The sequence below is a fragment of the Drosophila hydei genome, unplaced genomic scaffold, assembly GCF_003285905.1.
Source record: "Drosophila hydei strain 15085-1641.00,03,60 unplaced genomic scaffold, DhydRS2 tig00008121-arrow-pilon, whole genome shotgun sequence".
Classification (NCBI taxonomy): domain Eukaryota; kingdom Metazoa; phylum Arthropoda; class Insecta; order Diptera; family Drosophilidae; genus Drosophila; species Drosophila hydei.
Window position 1 is genome coordinate 1,737,309 of NW_022045832.1, and position 26,009 is coordinate 1,763,317.

Consider the following 26,009-nt stretch of genomic DNA (forward strand, 5'->3'; position numbering starts at 1 on the left):
ATCTTTACAGAAATTATTTAAAGTATTGTAAGAACTAACAATTTTTTAAATACAAATTATATTTAAATTGCTGATCCCTTAATCTGAAGTCGATTGATTCAAATTCAACAGTTCTGACGGTATTCCAAGAATTTCCAAGGAGTTGTCCTTTGACGAGGTGACCACCTGGGTGCAAGCAAAAATTCAAATCAATTTCACCATTTTTTATCTATGAATACACAGTAACCCGTACCTTATCGCCGGCGATGGCCAAAGCAAGAACCAAACGTCCAGGGCCCTTGAAGCGACCCAATTGCAAGCCAGTTTCTTTGTTCAGCACATAGATGAAGCCGTCGTAGCAGCCAATAAGCAAATACCTGTCTCCATATGAAGCCATGGCAACGGCCCCATTGCCGCACTTAAGCGCGTTGGTCATCGCGCCAGTCTGGAAATTAGAAATGTAAAAAATGAATCAACAAAAAGTTTTGGCCTTCAGATATTACTCACGGCAAAGTCGAACTTGTACACCTCATTCTTTTGAGTGCCACAAAAGACATGGCCATCGATCAGAAGTAAACTGTAAACATTGAGGCCCTCAGGCATGCTAAGCCGACGCAAAAGCAAACCAGTTGCTGCATCGTGCAGAAACACAATGTTTCCTTTGCAGCCCAATAGAATTATTTTGCGAACGCCTTCTTTGGCGGCCTTAACGGCGATGATGGACTGACCAGTTGATAACAGCGGCATGTCCATCACTTTGTTGGCCTGCAAAGGGAAAATAAGGAATCATTCAAAAAAATTTTAATAAAATAAAAAATAAAATTGTTTTTATAAAAAGAAAAAATTCCCTCTGGAGATGCGGGGCATCGATCCCCGTACCTCTCACATGCTAAGCGAGCGCTCTACCATCTGAGCTACATCCCCGTTGTTCCTCCTTAGCACTTATTGTCAAACAAACACTATGACAATTGTATTGCCAACAAACTGAATTCGTTCACCAAAAATGTGCTTTGCATTGTAATTTCAGTTTGGACTAAAAAAAAAAGTAAACATTTTGCTTTCATTTCTCTTTTAAATACGCACGCCGCATAATTTTTTATAAGCTTTTATAAATAGATTTGTAGCTATGAGTTATTTATAGTATTATATATATACTATTTATATATATATATATATATACTTATTTCTTGCGATAGGTGTGTTGCTTTAATTATAACAAACTGAAGATTAGATAGCTTTTTTTAAATATATTTTCTTATATTTATCATGGTCAATATTTGCTGTATAATTATTTGCAACATTAGTTAGTTTCGTAAATGGGCTCTAGTCATTATACATAGGGTAGATAATTGCCATATCAGATTCTGAATGCACAGAAAAATAAATAGATTTTACTTGAGTTATAAATAGATTTATCATTTTGCTTTGCACACAGCCACAGAATGAAGACTTTTGCGTGTTTTCTAAAGCTTCTTTATAACAATATAAGTTGACAATCATTGCGACGGTTTTGGAGCTTTTTTTTGGTGTACCCACCATTCGTGGGGTGCTAAGTTACTTTTTTTGAGCACCTTAATAAATAATGACATGAATGCATATGTATACAGCAGCTGGGAGAAACTCGTGCCTAAAGTTATTTGCAAGTGTTTTGATAAATCATAAATTAAATGATTATTGGAACTTTAATTCTTAATTTACTAGGTGTTTCTTATTTGTACACAAATATATACATATGTATGTAGATTGTGTTATGGGTAAACATTCATATTGCACGCGCTTTCGTATCTTTGTCTTTTCTCTTTAACTTGATAAGATAAGATGATAAGAAACAGTTATTTATATTTGAAATTATTGTGAAAGTGATCAATTATTGTTAACAATACAAAAGACTTAACGCAACTTGATTATAATATTAAAACCGCAAATCAGTAAATAAAAGATATAGATAGATGTGTAAGATCCATTATGAAAATCTTGTTGATTATAAAAATGAAATCATTGGTAAGCTTGTGTTCAAATGTGTGCGTTATATTTTTTATATTATTGTATTAATTATGAAAACAGAATTGAAATTCTGTTAAAAATGTAATTTGGCTTTTAATTTTAAATATATATGTTGTAAATAGTTACGATGAACATTTACATAACTATAAATAAATGTTAAGTAGTTATGAAAATTTTAATATTCATCAAATATATTTGAATTCTGCCAAAAAATTTAACAAACATTATTAAAAGTTAGACTTAACAAAAATAAACTAGCCACAGCTACAGAATTGTGTGGTCGAAGCTGCTAGAAATTAAAATTGAAAGCAAACAGAGGAAGGTTCCTTGAGTTGGAACTATGATAAACGAGGCAAGTTCCAGACTCCTGCAAACTACAGATTGCATAAGCCCAAATCAAAGACACACATAAACCTATACATATAAATATATATGGAGGGACAATAAAATCAACAATATTTAAAAAGAGTGCGAAAGAGAAAGAGGCACTGCAGTTCTATGTGCCTGTATCTATGTACAGTTAGTAATTTGCAAGATGGCGTCCTACGTTCGCAACGCAACTAAAAAGTGCAAGAAAAGGCAAAACAGACAAACAAATACAGAAATGCTTTTTAAATTGCAGGAGGCGCATCCAAAAGCGCCGAGTAGCAGCAGTTGGGTTGCTTTGTTTATTTAGTGGTTGCAAGTGTGCCTGTCACACCCACATTGGCCGCATGGACGTATGCAATTTGCTGCTGCGTCGGATGCTGTTTCTACAAAGCAACAATAACAACACAAACGAATAACAGTTACTTACATACATCGTCTGGGCCTGGGCTGGAGCTTGCAAACAACCAACCCGATTCGTCAGACTCAACCAATGAGAAAACGGCGTTGCCACACTCTCGCATTCACATACACACATAGACATACGGACAGGCGGCGTCATTTTCCAGAGACACAACACAACAAAACAGGAGCCAACCAGCAAGAAAGGCAGGCAGCCAACCACCCACCCACAACAACAATAACAGTAACGGCAACAGCAATAGCAACAACAACACACAGCACAGGGACGAAGACATTCCAACTGCACCGCCTTGGAAGGCCTTGCCTGCAATAAGCGAACGACAGAGAAAGCGAGAGCAGAAAAAACGAGAGAGTGCCGGCATGTAAGAAAGTGTGAGGGTGAGTGTGAGTGAGAGCTGATTGTGAGTACATAGTTTGTATTTTATTTAAAATTGTTTTCAGTAAATAGCATATAAACATTTTATTTGCTGCTGCCAAATTGCCGATGCCATTGCCAATGCCGACGTCGCGTCGTTGCTGCGACGTTGAATATAACGAATGGGTGAGTGCAAGAAATACAAAACTAACCGAGCTAACGGCGCGTGCAGCAACAAGAAAGTGCAGCGGAAAAAGACATGCGCATTACAGTGTGAGAGAAGAGTAACGAAGGCTGACCAGCCTCGTGCCGGCTGCTGAACACCGAGCAAGAAGTGAGAGTGTGAGAGAGCGCACGAGCGGGCATTGAACGCTGCAGTGTGTGCGAAAGTGTGAGTCAGCAAAATATACAGTAAACTAAACATGCACACATAAAAACTTAAATAAACAACAATAGAGAACGAACGTGTGCGAGCGAGAAAACGTAGAAGACGATAGTGAGAGAGGGATAATTTTGAACGCAGCACCCGTTCTCGCTGCAAGCAGCTTGCGCTGCAGTTTGCTGTTGTTTGTTGCAACTAACCCCCAGCCTTGGCTATATACATATATATGTATGTACCACTATGTATTAGGTTTTTGGCCAAACAACGTGCAGCAAAACCAAACACTCACACACACATGCATACAAAATAAAAACACACAACACCAACACAGCAAAATATCAAGCAATAGCAGGAAAGCAAAATTGCAACAAGCAACGCCTTCTTGCATACATAGAGACATACGCTTGGATTGGAACACTGGGTTGGGTCTCTAGTCCAATATAACTGCACTGGGGCGTGGCTGTTGCCTAGGTGAAGCAAAATATTTAGTAAATAACTAGAGGCGTGCAGTGCACAAGTACAGTTGCCTCAGCAGTGCAAGTTGAGCAAAAAGTTCCGAATCATAATTTTAGGCAACAGTCGCGTATTACCCGCACGTCGCAGCTATAAATCGAAAGCTGCCAAAAAATTAAGACTTATCGCCATTTGCCCCCAGCGCCAAGTTGTAATGAAGTGCCAGCTTTGCACCATCATCCGTGCCATCGCACCATCGCACCACATCCAATTTGCGTATATCGCCGGCGAAATGCGAAAGAAAAAATAAATTCGATTTGATTTTCATTGTCTAGACATTGGGTTCATTCGATGGCTGCTTAATGCCAATTCGTTGTTTTCCTTGTTACTCTTGCGCCCGCCGTTGGGGCCACGTTGAGGTGTGCACACCTCTATATGCAGGGGAGAGTGTGTGGCCGGCGTAGTCAGCCTGGACTCTCTTACATGTCCGCGTTCTTCACTTTTTAATTGAATATTTTCAAGTGTTGATTCGACACGCTAAATATTTAATGAGCTGCAAATTAATTGGATGCGACTCCAGGTAGATAGCTCTTGATGTATGAAGAGATCTATTCAGCTACAGCAGTTTATATAAAAGTTAATATTTTGGTGTATGCAAGATTTGTTAAAATAATATCAATCATACGATTGAAACAGATCTGATTGCATCTGATTGTTACGCCTTGAGGTATGCAATTTAATAATATTGTCTGAAGTGGTTCACGAATTATACGATCAATTTTAAATAAAAATTATGTATTTACTATTTTTGCTTTTAGGCAGAAGATAATCTGACTGACTGACTTCAAATAAATACATTTTTGTAAGCTATTTTATATATTTTAATCACACAGCATAGCAAGAGATCCTTAGTCGGAACTGCCCGAAGAAGATATGCTGAATCTAGCATATTCCCATTTTCCGGGCATCAACACTTTGCTTAAGTCATATATATATTGATCACACAGTATGGTAAAAGTGCTCTAGTCGAGAATATCCGACTAGAAAATATGCTGCACTTTGCATATGCCCATATTTCGAATACAAACCCTTGACTAAATTCATTACCCGATCCAAAAACAATTGTATTTAGGTATTTTTAGTATCTTCAGTCTCTTAAACTTACCGCTATATTATATGTGAAAATATTGCCCCAGCGGCTGCCAATGAACGCAATGCCCCATTCGATGTCAATTGATTGCAGGGGCTCCTTCAGGTATATTGTCTGCATTACCCGCTCCAGATTCTGTTAGAGAATAGGCGAGCTATACAAATCGATTTTCGCTTCTCAGCTTTACGTTTCGATAACTCACCTCGAGAGAGGATTTCTTGAGGAAGCCGTCCAGAGACGTGGTGTATAAAAAGGATTCCCGCTCACACAGATACATGTTCGTAATGGCCTCGCTGTGCTTGGTTATTTGACGCTCCAGCTTGTGGTTGCCAATGTTGAACATGAAGACATCGCCATTCTCCGAGGCGGCAATGATGTGCACCTTATAGATGCGAATCTGGGTGATGGGGCTGCTGATATTATGCAGTCGTCCGATTGGTATAAAGGCATAGTTATAGTTCTCCAAATTCGCAGCCATGTGAGTCTCGGTAGATGGCAGCAGTGGCGGAGCCGGTTTTAGCAGCACGCGCGGCAGATCATAGGTCATGTTGGCAATTGGCTCCGGCGGCGGCGGTGGTGGTGGCAGCGGTGGTATAATCGCCATCGTTTGCTGTGCCATGTTGGCAGCCACAGATCTGGTTAAATGCTGGCGTTTGCTGCTGTTACCAATTGCAGTTGAGTTTTCGGCGCGTTTGTCCTGAAGTTCGCCTGATTCGCGAGACGGCGCTGGCGTCTCTATTTGCTCTTCCTTGATGTGCAACTCCGGAGCGATGATAGGCTGGGGAATGCTGGGAGCTGGCGATGTCCCTTTTGGGGCAACGTCTTCATCAGCTGCATGACTCGGCGCAGGCTCTGCAGATCTTTTGGCCGGACGCCTGCGTTTAGGCAAGATCTTGACCCGTTTGACGACGACAGCACGACGTTTACGCTTACGATTGCTGACTTCGGGATTTAAAGGAGTTGCTGAAGCTGTGCCAACTGTTGCTGGTGCTGTGTTGGCAGTTGGCATCGTTAATGGTGGCGAGTTCGTGGGTGTGACGGTTGTTAGAGGCGCCAATGTCGTCGCTTGATTCCTGGCAATTACCGTATTGAGCAGCAGAAACTTGCGACTCTGCAGCTCCAGGCTGAGCATCTCCAAATCAGATTTCTCACGTTGAAACTTCATAATCATCTCCTCGAGAAAGCCACGACGATTTTGATTCTCCAGCAGACGACGATCGATCTCAAGGAGGCTGTGCGTCACCGAATCGCCCATCATCATGATCGGCTCGCTGGGCGAGAAGCTGCCGGGCGATAGACGCGACACAGTCGAGTCCAGGCCCACATAGGGCAGGCCCATGGGCAATGCGAGCAGCGGACGTGTTGCGGGCGTGGGCGTGCCATTCCGTGGCGGTGTGGGCGGCATTAGAGCCTGCGCTGTTGTTGCGGCTGCCGGCTCAGCAGCATCACTTTGATGTGATTCAGACGCGGGCTCAGCATTTTTCGATACCTTCATATCCGAAGCGGATGAAGTGCTGATAAGCTCATTAGGCATCTGCTGCTCCTTCTCCAAATGTTGTCTGCGACGCGCCGTTGCTGTCTGCTTCTGCAGGTTGACAACATTCACGATTTCACGCAACAGGAACTCAATGGCCTGGCGATAGTCGTTCGACTTCAGATTCTGCTGTATCTTGGCTACTTCGATTTTGCTGAAGCTCCGAGGATTGTGCTCGCTGCTGGTCACCACGCAGGAGATGAAGTGCAGCCGACTCTGCAGGTTGGCACAGTGGCTGCTGCGATAGCGTTCCACCAACGATTCCTTCAGCTGCGGCAATATTAGTTTATCAAAGCTGTCCACAATGTTGTTGGCATCGCTCTCCAGTTTCTGTTGATAGCGACGCTTGGTGGAGTCCCTGCTGCAGCTGGACGAGTTCGAGTGATCGCTGTCACCGTCACTTAAGTCAGCTACAGTGGGCTGTTTATTCTTTTGCTGCGACCGCTGCTCAGCAGCAACATCTTCATCCTCATCCTCGGACGAGCTGACCACAACAATAACGTTGCAGTTTTCCTGCAAGCTCCTAGATTCCGTTTGAATTTCCCTTTTAATTGCCTCCACTGCTGATAACGCTTTCTGCGCTTGTGTTTGGCCTTGCTTAGGGTCCAAGCTCTCCGTTCTTTTTCTTTGCGCATTGGATTTTTGTATACTATCTGGAGTTTTAGCTGTTCTGCTCAGCAAACTTGGACTTTTAGCCTTTTCGCTATTTCTATTTCTATTGTTTTTGGTTGTCATCATCCTGAACTGCTCGGCCACTTTTAGGCGTTCCATTAAGTCCGTGGAGTTTCCCATGGCCATGTTGTCCGTTAGGTCTGTGATCTCCTCCTGAGTTGGAGCTGTCTCCTTACTAGTGATTTCGCTCTCCTTACCAACCTGTTCGGCTTTAACCGCGTTAGTCTCTATCTCTTTAGCCACTGATATGTCTATTCCGAAACACTTTTCTATCTCCTGCAGCAGAAATTGTGGCAGCTTGATGGCCTCAACGATTTCGTCTTCGACCAGCTCCTTGGCTGGCTTATCCTTTGGTTGATCCAATTCAATTTCCTTTAGCTGCCGTCGTATCTCCTCGCGCAAACGCCGCCGCGCTTGCAGCTTCAGATGCTCGTTATATATCGTATCACTATTGTTGATTATGTTCTTCAGGCCCTCCTTGTCCATATTGGCCAGACGGTCATTGATGCTATAGTCACCGTTGCCATTGTAACTGTTGTTGCTGATAGTCTGACGACGCCTTTGTATCGTTGGCCGTTGGCCAGGCTTGGCGGCGTTACCACTGAACGCCCCTTTGTCGGCAGCCAGTAGCTGCTCCTGAGTGACCGCGAATATTTCCTGCTTGAGCAGCTCAGCCAGTGGTCGCACTTGTATCTTAGGATATGTCTTATTCGCGGTTCTATCTGCTTTGCCTTCTTCTAGCTGCTCAGGTCGTACACCCTCAGACTGCGCCTCCTTTTGACTCGTCTCTGTAATATTTAATTTGTTTCCTATCGATTTGGTTAGACTCGTGGGATTCTTAGCCGCATTGTTGCGCCTCAAGGGACTCGGTATACTATTTCTCAGCGATCTCAATTTAGAATAGCTGCTAGTTGTATTAGTTATTTTTTTAGGAGCTGCGTTTGCCTCCTTCTCTTCGATTTTATCTTTAGTAATTTCTTCCTTGCCTTTTGATTCTGCTCTGCTGTTTCCTGTAGATTTTGATTGTGATGTAATTATAATTCCTTTAGCCCTGTTTTCAGATTGCACTTTCGATGGGGTTTTGGTTTGCTCCGTGTTATCGACCGATTTTGACCTTGGGCCTCTTACTTCAGACTGTTCTCTAGTTAGTTCTTTAGCACTCTCAATTGGCTTTTCTACAGCATTTTCTTCAGAGTTTATAATCGTATTGTCAGCCTTATTTGCATTATCTAGACTCGTTGAGCTGAGTTCTTGTGCTTCACTGACTTTGTTCTGTGTTTCGCTTACTCTACTTTGTGGCTCTTTGCTGGGCCTTGTTCTACCTGAAGTGCCATTACGATATGAGTTATTTGGATGCTCCCTTTTTCTATATGCACTGTCCCCCACAAAAGCATCAGATCTACTCGTACTGGAGCTTCTATAATAGTCGGTTCTTTCCCGGTATGATGAGTCCCTTCGATAATCTCGTCTATCAAATGGCTGACTCGACGATTTAGTCCACTTTTTGTTGTCTACTCTATAATTTGATGTTTGATTCCAGCTCGTGTTGTCCTGTGTATAATTTCGATATGAATCACGTGAACTATTTTGCGAATAATATTGATTCGGTCCGTAGTTCTTCCACTGTGCAAAGAGTTTATAGGAGTTGAAGTCTGAGCATTAGCTATTTATTAATACTTACATTATTTTTATTGAAATTGTTATTATTATTATACGTGTGGTTCCTGCAAGTAATACAAAATGCGAAATTATTACTGAGGTTCTCAACTACAATTAGAGCTGGTTAATGCATAAACTACAGAAAACATACAAATGAAAAAAAGTTCTGCAAACAATAAAGGAATAATTAATGTAATCAAGCAACGTGGCTCGGTTTCTGTGAAGTTTTTAGTCAACTTCGAGGCACGTAAGAATGAAAGAACTCTGAGCCATTAATTTAACAGATTTAAAATTTATAACCACACGCCCCTAGCTGTCCGGGGCGGAGCCTCCTATTTGTGTATGCAAAGGTGCGAATTCCTTTGGCGTACAGCATTTTCTTTTCTCTGATTCGTCTTCTTCCTCTACATTGCGGCATGTCCGCTTTTGTTTTGAGTTCGCTCGAAAATCTCGTTAAGAAATGCTAAAATATACGACCACAAATCTTGTGAAGCTGTTGCTTTGCTGTTAATGTAATTTGTAACTTGAACTAATTAAAAATTTAAAATGTCACAATGCGAATTTTAATGCAATAGGATATCTGCTTAGCTTCTCCGACAGTAGATTGAGTGAAGCATGGGAATGGCCAGGTGGGAACTGGAATCAGCTTGGATTTAAATACTTAACATTATTTTAAGAAAGTGTTTCATTATATCTTAATATATTATTTAAAATAAATAAAATATTAGATACTATATAAATATTATTTAAAATTTTAGAAAAGGTTTTGTTGTTAATAAATAATATAATAAATAAAAAATAAGTATTAAAAGGTATAGAAAACTGGTTTTAATATTTAAATATATTATTCAAAATAAATAAACAAATAGTTCAAGTTTTAGAAAACGGAGTTTAAATATTTTTTAAAATTATTAAATTTTTTGGCCTTCTAGTTCAAGAAGCTCATGATTTATTTTCTTTAGATTTAATTTGTAAGTCAATATATGAAGTGAAACAAAAAAATAAAAACTAAATATTTTTATTTTACAAGCTCTTTCATTTGGAACCGCAGTCAACACTCTGAGTGCCACCTTGGCAGTAAAAATACAAATAAAAAGGAAAAATATTCATTCAGATATTTTGGGCCACAAAAATCGGAAATTAATATGCATAACGCGTAGCGGAAAGAAAAAACTTAAGAAAATTTATGCAGTGATGAGTGAAAAAGGATGCCATTCGGCCCAAGTGTCTGGAAAATAAAGTCAAAACACGCTCCTCGCCCGGATGGCAGAGTCAAATGTCACAGGGCGTATGTGACAAGTGCTCCCTAATGAGCACGAGGATAGATCTGAAAGGGCACCTACCTAAGTATTTGTCAAATCAAGAAAAAACCCCAACTAAAAAGAACAACCAATGAAGCTTGAGCGGAACATTCCAGGCGAAGGCAAGTCAATTAAAAATAAAAAGTAAAAAAGTCAAAACAGCGAAAAGTACGTGACGCTAGAGCTAAAGAAGAGCGGAAGGAGAGGCTTTTGGCTTTGGAGTTTTGTGCAAATATTTTCAGGACAGCAACTAAAAGTCGCAGACTGTCTTGAAATTAAAATTACAAGACGCTTGGATGAGTCGTCTCAGTGGCAGGTGAAGGGGCGCGCAAGGCGGCGCAAACGGTGACAAAAGTTTTGAGGTAACATTCCTTTTACGATTCGCATGGGTGCCAGAGAGTAAGCAAAAGTAAGTTGGAGAAGTGCCACTCGTGACGCCGCTGTCATTAATTTTGTATATCATTGAGTTTTACGATGCTCATAAATATGAAAACGTTTAACTCTTTTGCAAGGCACAACCACTCACCCACCCACCTCTGTCAGGCTCTGCCGTATATGTGAGACAAACTAATTGTTGCTGCTTACGCGTTCTGCTCGTAATGTCTTTTTAAGCGGGGACACGCTTCCCACATGTTTTCACAATGTTTCACTGATAAAACAACAGCAACACACAGAGCAGACAACAGCAATTAGTGGGTTGATTGTGGGGCACACATTGTGTTGAAGGGGGCTACTGTATTGTCGCTTTATCGCTCGAGTCGCTTCAGTCTCAGTCTTGATGTGCAACAGCTTGAGGTAATTTTCAACTTTTCTCAACGGCTTCTCGTTGACAGGCGTTTGCCTGTTTTGTTTGGTTTTAATTAAAGCCCAAAACACATAATGTGTACCAGATACTCATACGTTGAGGCGCGAGGACGATAAACTTATAATAAATAAGCATTGCTCAAGCACAATTCACATTTAATTGTGTTTTTTTAAAACAATATTGAAATGGAAAACGCCTCTGAGCAAAGGTAAAAAGTATTTCAACTAAAGAAAGTATCTTCGCATCCAAAATATTTAAGACGAAACAGTTTCATTAAGGAAAAATTTCAGCCGTTGCACACTTTTTTCAATATTAAATATTTTTTTTAAATTTTTTTAGAACAATTTTCGATCAAAGTATGACAATTTAAAAGTGAAAGAAGACAATTTAAAAATAAAGATGAACTTAAATAAAGTAAAGAAGTGAGAGCAAGTGAATGTCATTTTGATAAATGATATGGGAAAGCTTATTAATTTTACTTTAAAAATATCGTTGAACTCTGCGTATACTTAATATTTGCCAATTATCGAACTACTGTTGAAATAATATGCAAATATACCCTACTAGCTTATCAACTCTTATAATCAAACATTTCTCTTGGTCGGGCAGTTATTGTGCAGCTTTAAGCTGTTTACCCATAGCAGATTTCACTGTACATACAAATATCCGGTTGCCAAGCTGAACTGATCTACTTATCTCGGCTCGCTCTGTAACAATATCTTTTCAATTGAATCAAGAAATCAAAGAGCATTGAACAGTTCAAATGGCCACACCCAGCTACGGCCAAGCTGCACTTGTAATTCAGGTAGCGGCTTTTCAGCCGAAAACCAGTTCAGGCCAAGCTTATAAGCGAATCTAGGCCAATTACACCGCTTGAATTTCAATTGAATCAACATTAATTGTCGCTGAAGGCGGGTACCAAAACTGCAATAGTTATAAAGCCGTTATATACTGTAAACCAACATGGGGATGTAGCTCAGATGGTAGAGCGCTCGCTTAGCATGTGAGAGGTACGGGGATCGATGCCCCGCATCTCCAAGGATATTCAACTAACTTTTTTGCTGCACTCCCTCAATTTATTTTATTTTATATTTTTTTTGCCACTATTGAAAAGCAAACTAAAATAAAACATGGCAGAGTCGCAGCACAACAAAACACTTAAAACAATTAAAAAATAGCAAAACACATAAATTTCGAAACAGAGAACAGCAACAGCTTAACTAGCTTAGCAGTAGTCAGGGAGGAAAGTTTGTCCTGTGCGGTGCAAAAATTAAAACAAAGGCTTCTCATAAATAGCACATCATGTATCATTTACAAGACCCAAACCTTGCATTGGACCCACGAGTTCCCTTTGCTTCCTGTGTGTTGTGTGCTGTGCGCTGAACGCTGCCTGCGGCTGTGGCTGTGGCAGTAACTCAGTGAAGAGCTGCCCCCTGCTACTGTTCGTCCTGGGACCATGTTGCTGGCTTTGGCTGCCTGTTTAATTGCTGGCAAAGTTCTGCGAATGCAGGCGAGTAAACAAACATTGACATATTGTGCCTGATTTATGTGCGACAATGTGTTGTGCTGCCTTCTTGGGATGGGCGGCAAATCAAATTACGCGACCTGATTGTCGACATGGGGGCGCCGCACAGTGCATGCAGTCAGTCTGTGCGGCATCTAATACCAAAGTCGTTTGGCAGTTACAAAGCGGCCTTTGAATATTCATTAATGCGCCAGCTTTTTCTTGCCCGTCAAGAAATGCAGACGTCTGCGTATTTGTAAGTCTATTGGTGGTAGAAAAAAAAAAAAGAAACCCACTCCCGGATTTCGTATATACATCTTGGAGATGCGGGGCATCGATCCCCGTACCTCTCACATGCTAAGCGAGCGCTCTACCATCTGAGCTACATCCCCATATGTGCCACCAGCCCAACAATTACCATGTTCAAGTGGCCAAAAGTGTTGACAAAGTGCAATGCCAGCGAAAAGCCAACAGTGAAGCGAAAGCTCTTGGCCCAGCCAACATTTGGCAACTTCGATTCAAACTAAACTGAATCGCACATGAGCAATGCTTCCCAATTGATAAGCAGCTTATCAATTTTTGTAAGTATATTTTTTAATTAAAAGTTCCACTTAATGTATTTGTTTTATTGCTACATTTATAAAACATATTTAAAATAAAAACTTGTTAAAAATATGTTTGATCTGCAAATTTTATTATTATTATTATATTTTTTTGGAAATATATTTGTTTTTTATACCCTGATCCCATTAAAAATGGGAAATCAGGGTATAATGGTTTTGTGCAAATGTATGTAACAGGCAGAAGGAGGCGTGGCAGACCCCATAAAGTATATATATTCTTGATCAGGACGACAAGCCGAGTCGATTGAGCCCTGTCCGTCTGTCTGTCTGTCCGTCTGTCCGTCTGTCCGTCTGTCCGTCTGTCCGTCTGTCCGTATGTGTGAACGCGTGGATCTCAGCATCTATAAGAGCTAGAGACTTGAAATTTTTTTTGTAGGTCCGTGTATAGCACGCGCAGGTCAAGTTTATTTCAAATATTCGATAACTATTCGCATTTAATTGTTATCGAATAAAAACATTATTGAAATGCAGTAAATAAATTATATCTCGAACGTCTTAAGAGCTAGAGCCTCCAAATTTTGTATTTAGTCTTATGTATATTTTATGCAATTTTGATTTTTGTTGGATTTTGGATACCGGCTCCAAATTCCCCCAAATTCTTAGAATTTAAGTTAAGTTGGAACTAGGGCCATTATGTGAAGGCGTTTGCATCTCAACCAAGCCAATAGGATATGTAGATCATATGCTGAAAATTTCATTAAAATCCATTAAGTAAAACAGAAGTTATTAAACAAAACGTTTGGCCAATTTGCAAAAGCACATGTCAGCAGCGCCACGCGCACGCATTTTTCCTATGCGTGTGCACACATACATTCAAATGCGTGAATTCTTTTCTATTCCAAGAATTGAAATTGCGATTGAATTAAAGCTGAATATTAGCTGCTACTTATGTTCAAATTTGCAGCAGATCGAATAAGAAGGACAGCGGCTGCGTTGGTAGAGGCGCCGCTCGCATGCAGCTTGGTCCGGGTTCGAGTCCAGTGGAGATGAAATGTTTTTTATTGTTTTATTTTTAGTTATGAAGTGGCGGTGTTTGTAGTGTTTGTGCACGTTGCGCAAATAATCCGGGTTCGAATCCGGGTCTCGCAAAGTCGATTTTTATTTTTTTTCTTTTTTTTTTTTTAATACTCGATACAAACTACGGAAAATATTACAAAACTCAAAGGACTGGGATCAGGGTATCTCCTAGTCGGGCACCCCGACTAGAGCTTTCTTACTTGTTTTTTTTTTGAAATAAAATTATTCTTTATTTTCTGTTTAATATAAAAAAAATTTCCTAATAAAGGCAGTAGAAAACTGTTTGAATATTACTTAATATCGACCTATAATATAAAAAATAAATAGAAGTTTATTGATAGGGCGTGACTGGCTGAACAATACTCGTTTAGAGTCTAAAACTAGTTGAGTATATGCAAAAAAAATATTTGCTGATTTGCCATATATAACTTATAGATCTACTTGTGAAGCATGTGAATTTAACTTAAAACCAAGACTATATTTCTGAAATATCAAATTAATCTAACTGCGGCAGAATAGTTCGGAAAAGGACAGCAAGGCGGACACTGCACAAAACCAATATCTTTTGACTTTGTGAACAAGTTATAAACAAAGCTCAGCTGCTTCAGAAACTTTCAAAATTTTAAAATTTATTTATAATAAATGTTAAATTATTATATGCTGTAGTATTTATCTTTGATATAGGTATTAATATTCTAAATTTGTTTCTTTTCGCCTCGGAGTAATTATAGTTATTCATTCTGCCTTATACGCATCAAGTTTGAATTTTGCAATAAAATATATAATATGTCGAGCTTAAGGCCTCCAAGTAAAGATTGAATATTTATAGAAATAAATAAATAGTACTATTAATAAGCTGTGTATTATTGGACAGAATGGAACATAAATATAACTAAGAATTACCCTTAGGCGATGTATTTCTTTAGTTAAAGTGAGTTTGAGTGCATTGTTTAAGTCAAGTCTATACCTCAAAACTCGATTCAAAAGGCCAGAAATTAATTTTTGCTAAATTCCAGTCAAATTTGATTTTAAATATAGATGATGATTGATAAATATAGAACAGATATCAAGCCAAAATGTTGATAAGCTGTATATAAATAGAATAATTCGTACTTGGAGTCAAAGTCTCCTGTTAAAAACTATAGTTTGCAGCAGTTATGAATCTACTAAATTTATATTTATTGTTATCAAATTCAATTTCATTTAAATACAGATTAAACATAATGCTTAAATTCTTGTTGCAGATTTGCAAGCATCAATCACATAGAAGAACTTAATAATATACGCTAACCATTCACACAATCAATGGGAAATATAATTTACAAATAAAAATACTGCCAAGAGCATATATTATGCTCCCGAAATTCTTTTTTACGGCCCATTGAAAAAGCGAAACTTCTATAGAAGTGTAAGTAACCCGCATAATCAAGTGCCTGGAATTTGTATCATTTGTTTTTGTTTTTTGTTTTTGGCTAAATTTGCGACGCTTTTTGGTCGCTTTGCCAAACAAACAAACAATAAAATATTGAGCACATTAATGTTTAGTCAGACGTAAAATTACTTTTAAGTCTACTTTTGGGCGAGGAGCGCGCACTGCTCCCGGAACAATGCCAGAGCTGGGCGGCTGGCAGAGGTAGAGTGCGAGCTATAAAGACGTTAGATAAACGCTAGCTGCATATTTATGATTTAGCACTCGCAACTGCCAGCAGAGTGAGATACGTGGCTATTTCCAAGCACTCCTGACACTTCGTTGACTGTCAATTTTTGTTTTGGGTGTGCAAAGCTTTCATAATGCTCGATAATGAAAAATGAAAATTTTTCACTTTTGCTACATTGACAAATGGCCCAAGGATGGGGAGAGAAAATGGCCAGAAATGAAGTAGATTGGCGGATTGCTGAGCTTATGGCCCTGTCTTGGCCATAATAAAAGTTTATGCAAGTGTTTTGGATTTAATTAAGAATAAGAAAAATGAAAATGGAAATGCCAAACTTTTCGATTGCCAGATGCGCGCGTCTCGCCTAAGCGGATTTGCCAGAGACATTTATTATTATTATTATTTCTGCTTCAAATTTGTTTACGTTAATTAGAGGGAAGCTGTGCATAAGGCCTGAAGATGCTTTTCACATTTAATGATTTGACTCAACTGAATTGAATTGATGCCTGTCAAAAAATCGTTGCTGTGAAACAATAATTGCTGAAGGTTTTAATTTATTTAAATTTTTATTTGTGCACAACTAAAATTTAAAAACATAATAATAAAGAAATTGTAAATTATTTAAAAGTTAGAGACGTGAAATTTTAAATATGTATCTTGAAATGTACATACTTAAATTCCAAAAAAGTTGGAAACATAAAATAAATATTAATTTTAAGTTTTTAATATAAATACTAATATTCAAATCGTTGTAGTTGTGCGCTTATCTGTCCCTATCAGCAGTTAACCATCTTATTGGTAGCATGGTATATATTTGCCTTACTTTTCGACCAAATTGCATGTAATATTTAACATCTATCATTTCTTAAACTGAAGAGAAGTATAAACTTCAGTAAACGTCAAGATATGAATTATATGTTTGATATAATTGAAAAATAAGCCATCAAAATATAAATTAACTGTAAATTTTGATATTTTTTAAAAAATATACATAAATAAATAAATCTTTTAAATCAATTAAATATCAAGTATTTCAATAAACTTTGTTGAATTTTGAATTTAGCTCACCTCGCGTTTTGTTTAAAAGAATAATATTCTCGTTTCAAATTTTTGCGTTGCCAGGACATAGGCATTAAGAACGCAATGCAATAGAAATAATCACAGAATTGACAACTTTGTTGCCAGTTGCTAAACGAACCTAATTTACCAAAACTAATTCAGTCTCTGGTAATAACTCAAACAATTTAATTGCCTGAGTTGACCACACTCAAGTTCCGCAAGTTAACTCAATCACAATAATTCAGTTGGCGTTAAACGTTTACACGAAACAAAGCAATATCAATGACATTTCGAATACGCCTCACGTTCCGACACTCCAAGTGACACTTAATTGTTTATGAATTGTTTGCCAGGCTGTTCGTGTGTGTGCGTGAGTGTGTGTAATGTAAGCGCCCTGCTTGTTAGGCTATGAAATTTATTTTTTTTTTGTTCACATGCTGCGCTTTGACAGCTATGCGGAAACAGAATTCTAGTTTCCTTATGGATTTGATTGTTTTCGAAATTTTGCTGTAGGAATTTTCAAATTCAGATTATTTATTTATGATTTTTTTCTATTAACAAAGTTCATATTAACAGTTTTCATCATTAATCTTTTATTTCATTGTATGCTTCTTTAATTTTTAATAAATTCATAAAGTTTATATATCTTAAAATGCGATAGTTTTTTACAGTGTCAGTGCTAATATTATTATCTTATTTCAAACTATCACATTAGAAATTATATGCAACTGAATCTAAATTGTTGACTCGACTTTGCCGATGTTGATGCACAAGACACTGCACAACACAACACAACACAACACAATAGGCTGACCACGAGAACTTTCTGCGTGCCTGTCGAGTTGCCAAATGCCGTTAACCGACGGATATGCTGCTGCAGTTGGAGTAGTTTAGAGAGCAAAACAGCAATAGCAACAGCGATAACAACAAGAACCACACTGGTAGTAGTGGCTGGTATATGGCAATCGCATGCAAAGGCAAGAACAACAATTGCAAAAACACACAACACAATAACGAGAAGAGCAAGAACAACAACAGCAATACCGTACACACAACCAACGCATATACAACGAACGAGCGTCGAGCCGAGGATCATAACGGCTTGTACATAACACGAAGTCACGGCCCGAGAGGCGCCCGCTGCACGGCAAGCAGCAAAACAAAACACAGCACAAAACAATGCAAAATACAACAACAGCAGCAGGAGGAGCAGCAGCAGCAAAGTGTAACTAAATAAGATGCAACGGCTGTGTGCAATGGTAGTTGTGTTGGTGGTGGGTTGGGTAAGGGGTGTGCAGCAGTCATCATCCGCCCACGCTGCCCGCTGCCGGCAGCGCACGACGAACGAGCGAGCTGAAAAGACCGAGCGAGACTGACGGGACAGCCAAGGAGTAGCGCTGTTAGCGAAATTTTCGCTTGGACACGAAGTACTTAACACGATTGCACCCGACAGAGATAGAGAGAGCGGGAGAGAGGGAGCGCAGCAAAAAGAGTATAAGAGAGTGAGCGAGTGCGCATGAGAAACTAAGCAAAAAAGCGCATTGGGAAATAAAATAAAATACAAGCAAAACAAAATAAACAACAACAGCAACAACAATGGCAGTTGCAATGTGCAATTAATGCTCCCTAAAGGAGCGAAAGAGAGAGAGAAAGAGAGAAAAAAGAGTGAGAGGCAGGCAACTGCAAACGCTGCCTGGTTGGCTGTTGCGTGCTGCTATACAAGCCGCTGGTGTGAGTGTTGGCATTATTGTTTGTAAACTACATACAACAATACAATAAGCAAGGCATGCAGTTGGGGGCTAGGAACTAGGATCAGGACTGGAATACCGCATCTCCCGTGTACTAGCTCGCTGTACATATGTATGAGCCAAATTCGGCGCATGTCATTTGATTGTACTGCCTATAAAAGTCAGTTAGGCTATGTGCTTGAGCTCAGTTGAATTTCAACTACCAACCTTTGGACTTCGTTTGAGTATCTCATCTTCTCCACACTAAATAAACCAACAAATAGACAAGCACATCACCTATTGCAATAGTCGTTTCTATTGTGGTCATTAACAAAGCCCTGCAGGAGCATTTTTTACGAGTTCTTTGCCAAAAGACGGCAAAACTCTTGGATCCCTGCGCGAGCCACTGGCTTACTGAGGTACGTATTCAGTGTTAGTGTATGTGTTAGTGTATATATATGTACATATGTACATCTGTGTATAAATATGTATGTAGCCTATAACTTAGGGCAATGACACTGGGTGTAATTGAATCTGATATATTGCTTATTGCAAAAGCTGTGCTAATAAATAAATAAAGTTAGTTATGAAAATAATCAACAATCGAATGTCATTCAAATATTCATTATCCTTTTATTGGTTTTATAAAAGCTCTTGTCTGTTAATTAAAATTTTTTCAAAAAGCAAATAATCTCAATATTTTTATTTAATTTTTTACATTTTTTAAGTCAATTGAAATATTTTGATTAACCATATAATCTATGATTAGTGTAAAAGTGTAGAATAATCGAAAGAAAAAAAATATAAGAATATATCCTGCGTTTTTCAATTCTAATGTTTAATTATAATAATTATCTAAAAGGCTTAAGAAATCTGGCTGACAATTGTTGAAGCATAGATTAGTGAAACACAGTTACTTTTAAAAATTAAATTAGATTTAGTATTTCCTAACTTTGTATACAATATTCTATCTCAATGCATTTTAGTCCAATCACATCAACATGTTGACTATTCCCTTATCTTTCAGATCAATAACTGCGATCGATATACGCAAAGCGTCAGCTGCTTAAACTGATCATCGGCTTTATAGCCAAATCAAATTCTTGTGTGTAAATCGTTAGTTCGCATACAGCGAACCAACTGTAAGTAGAAACACATTAAAATGACAACAAAAATGGATGGAATAAATAACTGTAATGTACGCTATATGGCGGCAAGAAAAGAGTCGAGGTTAAGGAGTATACGTATTAAGATACCAAAAATCTAATACAACAAATTAACATAACCATCAAAATAAAACCCAATATCAAATATGTAACCGATAGTAGGGCAAATATGTAGCCAATATTATATACATACATTTGTAATCGAAAGTATAGTTACTCACATTAACAGCAATGCATAGGCAGGCGACTAATGGTAATAGACTTAAGATAAAATCATCATCGATCTAAATACACATGTAATGTGTCGAATCCAAATGAATATCCGAATATAATGATTTTGATAATTGCGTCTCGTGCGAGTTAACTTTTTGATAAACGATCTCCCAGCGAGAGCTAAACATTGGCCTAATCTGTTCTATCCGGGGCTGGTCTTCTGCTTGCCCAACATGTCCAGCTAACAAAATTATCCGTGGCTAAGCTTAGAAGGGATGTCCGAACTTGCAAAACGCGTACGCGCCGGTACCATTGCTAGCTCTTGTGGTCAGGGTCCGGACCCTGGCTGTATCGCGATCTACGAGCCGTGCGCCATGCGGCAGTCGCCCCACGCGTCGGTAGGGCGGGTGGTGGGTAACATTGAAGTTACACGTTGGGATTGCGTTCGTACATACTTCAGGTGTATTTACGTCTTTGATATACACTCCTGTATGTGGCATGCTGCACGATAAGACAATATTCACTACGTTTTTCTTGTGCAACTAGTTAATGAATGTTTGTTCCTCACTTTAAATATGTAGCAGATTTTCTAAACTTTTTCATGTATGCTAGGGCTTTTCTTTACTTTTCCTATTTCATATGTTAATTAATTTTTTTTTTTATTATTATTATTTATTATTTTCATTATCATTATAATTATTATCAATCTTATAATTATCATTGTTTTTATTGTTGTAATTTTAATAAAAATTAAAAATATTTGTTTGAGAATTACAAACACATTGCTGCATGGAACTTTTCTTTATGCTAATGCAGTTAAGTGATGGAACTTTGAGAGGGTTTTTTCTAAAGATAGCATGTTTGAAACCTCGTTTTCTTAAACAGAATCTACATATTCCAAAAATCTAAAGTTCGATTTTTCTGGCATTTTTGGAGTCTACATAAAACGTTTTTAGTCATATCTTAGTCGTAGAATATTATAGAAATTGCATACAAAATATCAATTTATAGAGGCAGAATAATTGGAATATTGAGCCAAATAACTTAGGCAGGAGACCTATAAATTTCAGAAGTATTTTCAAATGAGTTCTCTCCTCGGATTCATGCTTCTTTAAATGTTCTTCAAATTAATTAATTTCATTTTTGTATATTAGAAACTTATGATGGTCTACTATATTTAAAAAAAGCTTTCATTAGTTTATTAATTAATAATATTTTTTAAATCCACTTTTTACTTAAAGAAGAATGCAAAGTTTTCTGTTTCTTTACCAGCTGAATTAATTTCATTATAATTGCTCTAAAAAACATTTGTCATATAGAACGTATGGTTTGCCTATATACCTATATAGAGCATATATTGAAAGCTTTGCATATCTTGGGAAATATTAAAGTATCTTATCTATGCAAGCAGGGGCTTAGTCAGCTTTGAATTCGCATTTGTGGTAGTGTTTGTGTTGAAGGCCTTAATACAAACCTTGTTAACGCTTCTTGCTGTCAAGAAATGCATATTTAGTCAAGTGTTAATAATGCGGTTGCCTTTCCTGGGGCAACCTAGACCGTCCATCCACCCACTCGCACACAACGCTTTGGCGAAGGTGCAAACGTGCGTTAAGCCAAAAGAAAGCACAAGAAACTCACGCACACACACACACACATAAGCTACAACAAACAAACAATACACAGGCCGGAAGACAAAACAAACGGCGGGCAGAACGACTGACACGACGGATTTTTAGTGTGGGTTAAAAAATGAAGAAGAAGAGGGAAAGGAAAACTTGCCTGCGTCCATTCGGCCAGGGCTGGCCATTATAATTCGAGCAGTTCATCTGGCGCCTGTGGAAACGAGAAAAATTTATATAAAAAATGTAAATAAGAAAAAATTAATAGCAAAACTGCAAAAAAGAAGGAAACAAACAGGGAAATGCATAACTAAACAGCGCAGATCTTACAAATAGAGTTCGAGCAGGTCTTGGGGCTGCTGCGCTTAATTTTGCTATTCAAAATGTTCTCTGAGATTCGCGACGTTTATTTATTTCCGCATTGCAGCGGTCCTTTGCCATTTTGCCGTGACTTCGTCGGGGTTCCATTGTTGAAGAAGTGTCTTTGGCTTGATTTCTTTCTTAAGTTGGGCCTGCCTCGGGTTGATAATGAATTGGATTCTTGGTGGCGCATAATTAAAATGGCAGCGAGTCTGTGGGGCTAATTCGCACACAATAAACCAGACTTGGGCAGGCAAAATGTATCTGGCAGATACTTTTCTGCGGCGCGTCACGTGCTTTCAACGTCAATTGGCCAACAAGTTATTGCCTAGGTGAATTGACAGCCAGCACACTGGACGCACTCGTACGGAAATTTCAATGACAGTCGCCAGGGTCCAACCGCAGGCGAAAGTCCGAGCCACCCAAGCGTGAGGCGAAGGTATCTCATGGAGTGCCGCAGGCATCGCTTCCCCTATGACACCACCCACTTAAAATTTATGTGTTAATTTTAAGATGCCCGCGACCCACAGGGTTTTTCTTTTCAGAATTTTTTTTTTATTTTATTGCCTCGGACGGGGCAGCATTTTTCACAAAGTTTTCCGTTTTTGGAGTGGGCTTTGCTGGGGGATCTGTTCCAGGTGCTGCCAGGGTCAGCACTTGGTGGTAATAAATGAGCTAATAATAAGCGAAATGTGCTTTTGAGTGACCCTAAACAATGGATACGGACTGCGCCCGAGGAGTGGGATTGGTAGGGATCGCCGTCCAGAAATTGCTGTGAAATTGAGTTAAAAAAATAAAACTTTTCGATGGGTTGCTGAAAAATGCGCAAAAGTGTCGCAAATTCCGTTGCTGACATGAAAAGATTTGTTTATAATTAATTTCTGTTATTTTTTTAACGCTCCAAAACATGTGACGCGCTACGAAATTAATTACGTTAATACCTATGGTCAGCTACTGTTACCCTAGAAATGGGCCAGTTGGGTATATTGGCTTTGTGTATCTGCATAGTTATTAAGCTGTATTTCTGTAAGTTTGTTAGCGAAACTATTTGAAATATATTTCGCATTTCCTCGATATCAAGAAAAAATTCATGTGACTTTACTTGATTTGAACAAGACTAAAAGAGCAAGCATACAATCAGGTATGCAATACTTCGGAAACAAATTTAAAAATAGACTTTTAGACGGTCAAATTCATTTAATAGCATAATATTTGCATAATATAGCATGTTGCGGGCTTGAAGGTATTAGATAGTGGGATACTCTCGATTCGAACACTTTCAACTTTTTGAACTTTGCTTGTAGAAAGAATCTTATTGGAATTTTGAATACAAGCAGCATTTTCGTATACTCAAATTAATAGTATACTTTATTTATAAAAATCGTAAATAAAACTACATCAAATTCCGTGAAGTTGAGGCATTCAAAAATCGAAAATTTTTTCGAATTTCAGAGAGAAATTTGTGGTTCTTGCAATGTGGCCAAGGACCCAGGACCAAGGGGCAAATATGTAGCAGCAAACAAGCTCAGTGCTCAAGTGTTGACGAGTCTCAATGGCAAGAGGGAACAAGGATCAGAAAAAAACAGAAAACTGTAGCCGCATGTTGTAAATTCCAATCAATTTCGATGGCTTATAGCAGTTGAGGTGAGGTTGAAGCACAGTCGAGAGATGTCCCGTCATTTGTCGGAAAATTGAGTAGACATGCATATCCGCCGTGCTGGCTGCCGGACAACGGAAATGGTCAAGATGCAAAGCAGCAGGCAGGTGTCCAGTTAGGCCATCAATTAGAGGTTTTTTTCTGGACCTGTGGCTTTGTCTTAGCGCCAGTGTCTGCAGCATGTTTGGTTAACAAGATGAAGCTGACGGAGCTGCGGGCCATGGCTAAGGACAACGTCATTGAGACACAGCCAACAAACAGGCCAACAAATAAACAACAGCAGCAAAAACAACATGCACAAAGTTGTCTATGAGCCGCTTTTGTGTTGTTTTTGGCAACATTTGCGGCCTAATGGAATTTGCCGTTCACTAACTGGCAAAAAATTGCTCAAGCAACTGGGGGAGAAAGTCCTTGATGCATGTGGCATATGAGCTGCTGCTGCTTCAAACTGAAAATCGAAGTTAATATGCGCCGCAGACTGTGAAACAAATCATTTTCAAGTTGTTATGTGAAATCGACACGTTTTGCCCATTTTATATTTATTATGAACATTTTCGAATGTTTTTTGCTTTTTTTTTAGCAGCTGTTACAGGACGCAAGGAAGACTGTTTGGTTTGGGTAGCCACGAGCCTGGGGGATGGAATAAAAGCTAATAATTTGAGAATATTTCGTATGTGTTGATAGGCTTGCCGAAATCTAAAGGAGTTTATATAGAGATTAGAGGGCTAGGAATTAAAAAAGAGTATAAATGATAATGTTCTAACAATTCTATGAAAACTTTCTGCTTCATTTCTCCTATGATTTCTAACTCTGCTTAATAATGAAAATATTTAATCTATTCAAAATTGTATTAGTTTAAATAATTACCTTATGTGACTTGCTCTAGATATATTTTTGATAGACTATTTTTATTTCGAAATTTCTATGCAATTATGGACATACAGCAAATGCTATGCCTTGTTGATAATCTCAAACCCAAACGATTTCGTAGCCATATCAAATAGCTCTCAGAGCAGCCAGCCAGGAGCCAAAGCTCAACAAGGTACTAGAGTATGTAAAACAGGAGACGAAAAAAATTCGTTAAGGCAAGCTATTTTAGCATGATGCGCGTCTACATCACATTATGTTTATGCCACTTGGAGCAAGGCTGTGTCGCCTCGGCCTGTGATCCTAGGCGATGGCAGCACATAAAATTAGCAAGGACGTGAGCACAACGCGTCGCTGTATTTGATGGCCTGCCTCATTACCATAGCATTTTGTGCGAGCGTTGGCAGTTTCGAATGTTCGAACGTGGAGCGGGATGATACACACGTAGATAGATGAGGTACTTTATGCATGTGTGTGCGTGTGTGTGTGTGTATATGTAAATGCTTTTGAATTAGCGTCTAATGCCATTTATATAAGAAATTGTAACTTACCAGCCACTGGTTGTCGGTGGTCCATTTGAATTGTGCTGCCGTTGATGCTGCAGACCACCTGTATGGCATCTCTTGCGCTCCTTTGAGGCAGTATCTGCTGCGTCTGTAACATCGCTGCCCGAAGCTAAGCCCGACAACGGTTCGGAACCGGCAGTTGTTATTACCGCAGTTGCTGTGTCGGCGGCAGCTGTTGCTGCTGGTTCGCGGCGCTCTTTCATTACAAAACTTAACAATATATATACACTACTTAAATATAAACATAAACTTTATTCATAATTAAGGCAACGCCTGTCACGTTTGCTGGCTGCATTTCACTGCTAATTGCAAATTATAGGACATTTTTGTACTCTTTGTTGTATGAAACCATAGAAGAGCGTCTTATTTGCGCATCTGTTGTGGCAGCAGCATTATTGTCTTCTTTCGTGGTCTTATAATTTGTTATTAATATTGTTTATATTTAAACACAAGACACGCGCAAGCCTTTAGTATCTAAAACTGCAAAATAAATACTCCACAGAACTCTTACTTTTATTTTAGATGTGAGAGCACAAACTAAATCAGCTGTTCCCAGAGTTGCATTTGTGACTGTGCTGCCACCTGATGCAAAAGAAACTGAGCGCGTAAATGTCATATTTTAAATTTGTCTGCATGCTATCAATATTGTGGCATGTTTTGAGCTTATGTAAATTTTGTTTGCTTTTTTCTTTCCCCAGAGAATTGTATTCCTTATATCATTTGGTTTTGTCTCAACTTTTATTTACACTGGCAAAATCGTTACGACTGCTGGCGTTGATTTTTCATTTGGGAGCCATTTGTTGTAGGGCTGTTGTTCCTGTGGTTAGGGGTAAAATTTCCATAATTATATGCATCAGATGGCAGGTGGTTAGAGCGGATGCTGAAGACGTTGT

The 26,009-nt window shown here is 38.7% G+C and overlaps 1 protein-coding gene and 3 non-coding genes across 5 annotated transcripts; 1 reads left to right on the forward strand and 3 right to left on the reverse strand.

Moving 5' to 3' along the window:
* Positions 1-76: 76 nt before the first annotated feature.
* Positions 77-25,471, reverse strand: LOC111599558 (myb-like protein P). 2 transcript variants are annotated; one of them, XM_023315225.2, is made up of 8 exons: positions 25,102-25,471; positions 21,827-21,880; positions 9,000-9,042; positions 5,315-8,941; positions 5,128-5,247; positions 487-744; positions 233-424; positions 77-165 (listed from the first exon to the last, which is right to left on the reverse strand). In XM_023315225.2, exons 1-8 carry the CDS (start codon positions 25,317-25,319, stop codon positions 79-81), a joined length of 4,599 nt encoding a protein of 1,532 aa, XP_023170993.2. In that variant the 5' UTR covers positions 25,320-25,471; the 3' UTR covers positions 77-78. The 2 variants fall into 2 exon arrangements, with proteins under 2 accessions (XP_023170993.2, XP_023170994.2); XM_023315226.2 differs by lacking the exon at positions 25,102-25,471 and adding an exon at positions 24,551-24,647.
* Positions 831-903, reverse strand: Trnaa-agc. Its single transcript has one exon. It is a non-coding gene; the product is annotated as a tRNA-Ala (tRNA).
* On the forward strand, positions 12,049-12,121 carry Trnaa-agc. Its single transcript has one exon. It is a non-coding gene; the product is annotated as a tRNA-Ala (tRNA).
* On the reverse strand, positions 12,907-12,979 carry Trnaa-agc. Its single transcript has one exon. It is a non-coding gene; the product is annotated as a tRNA-Ala (tRNA).
* Positions 25,472-26,009: the final 538 nt, after the last annotated feature.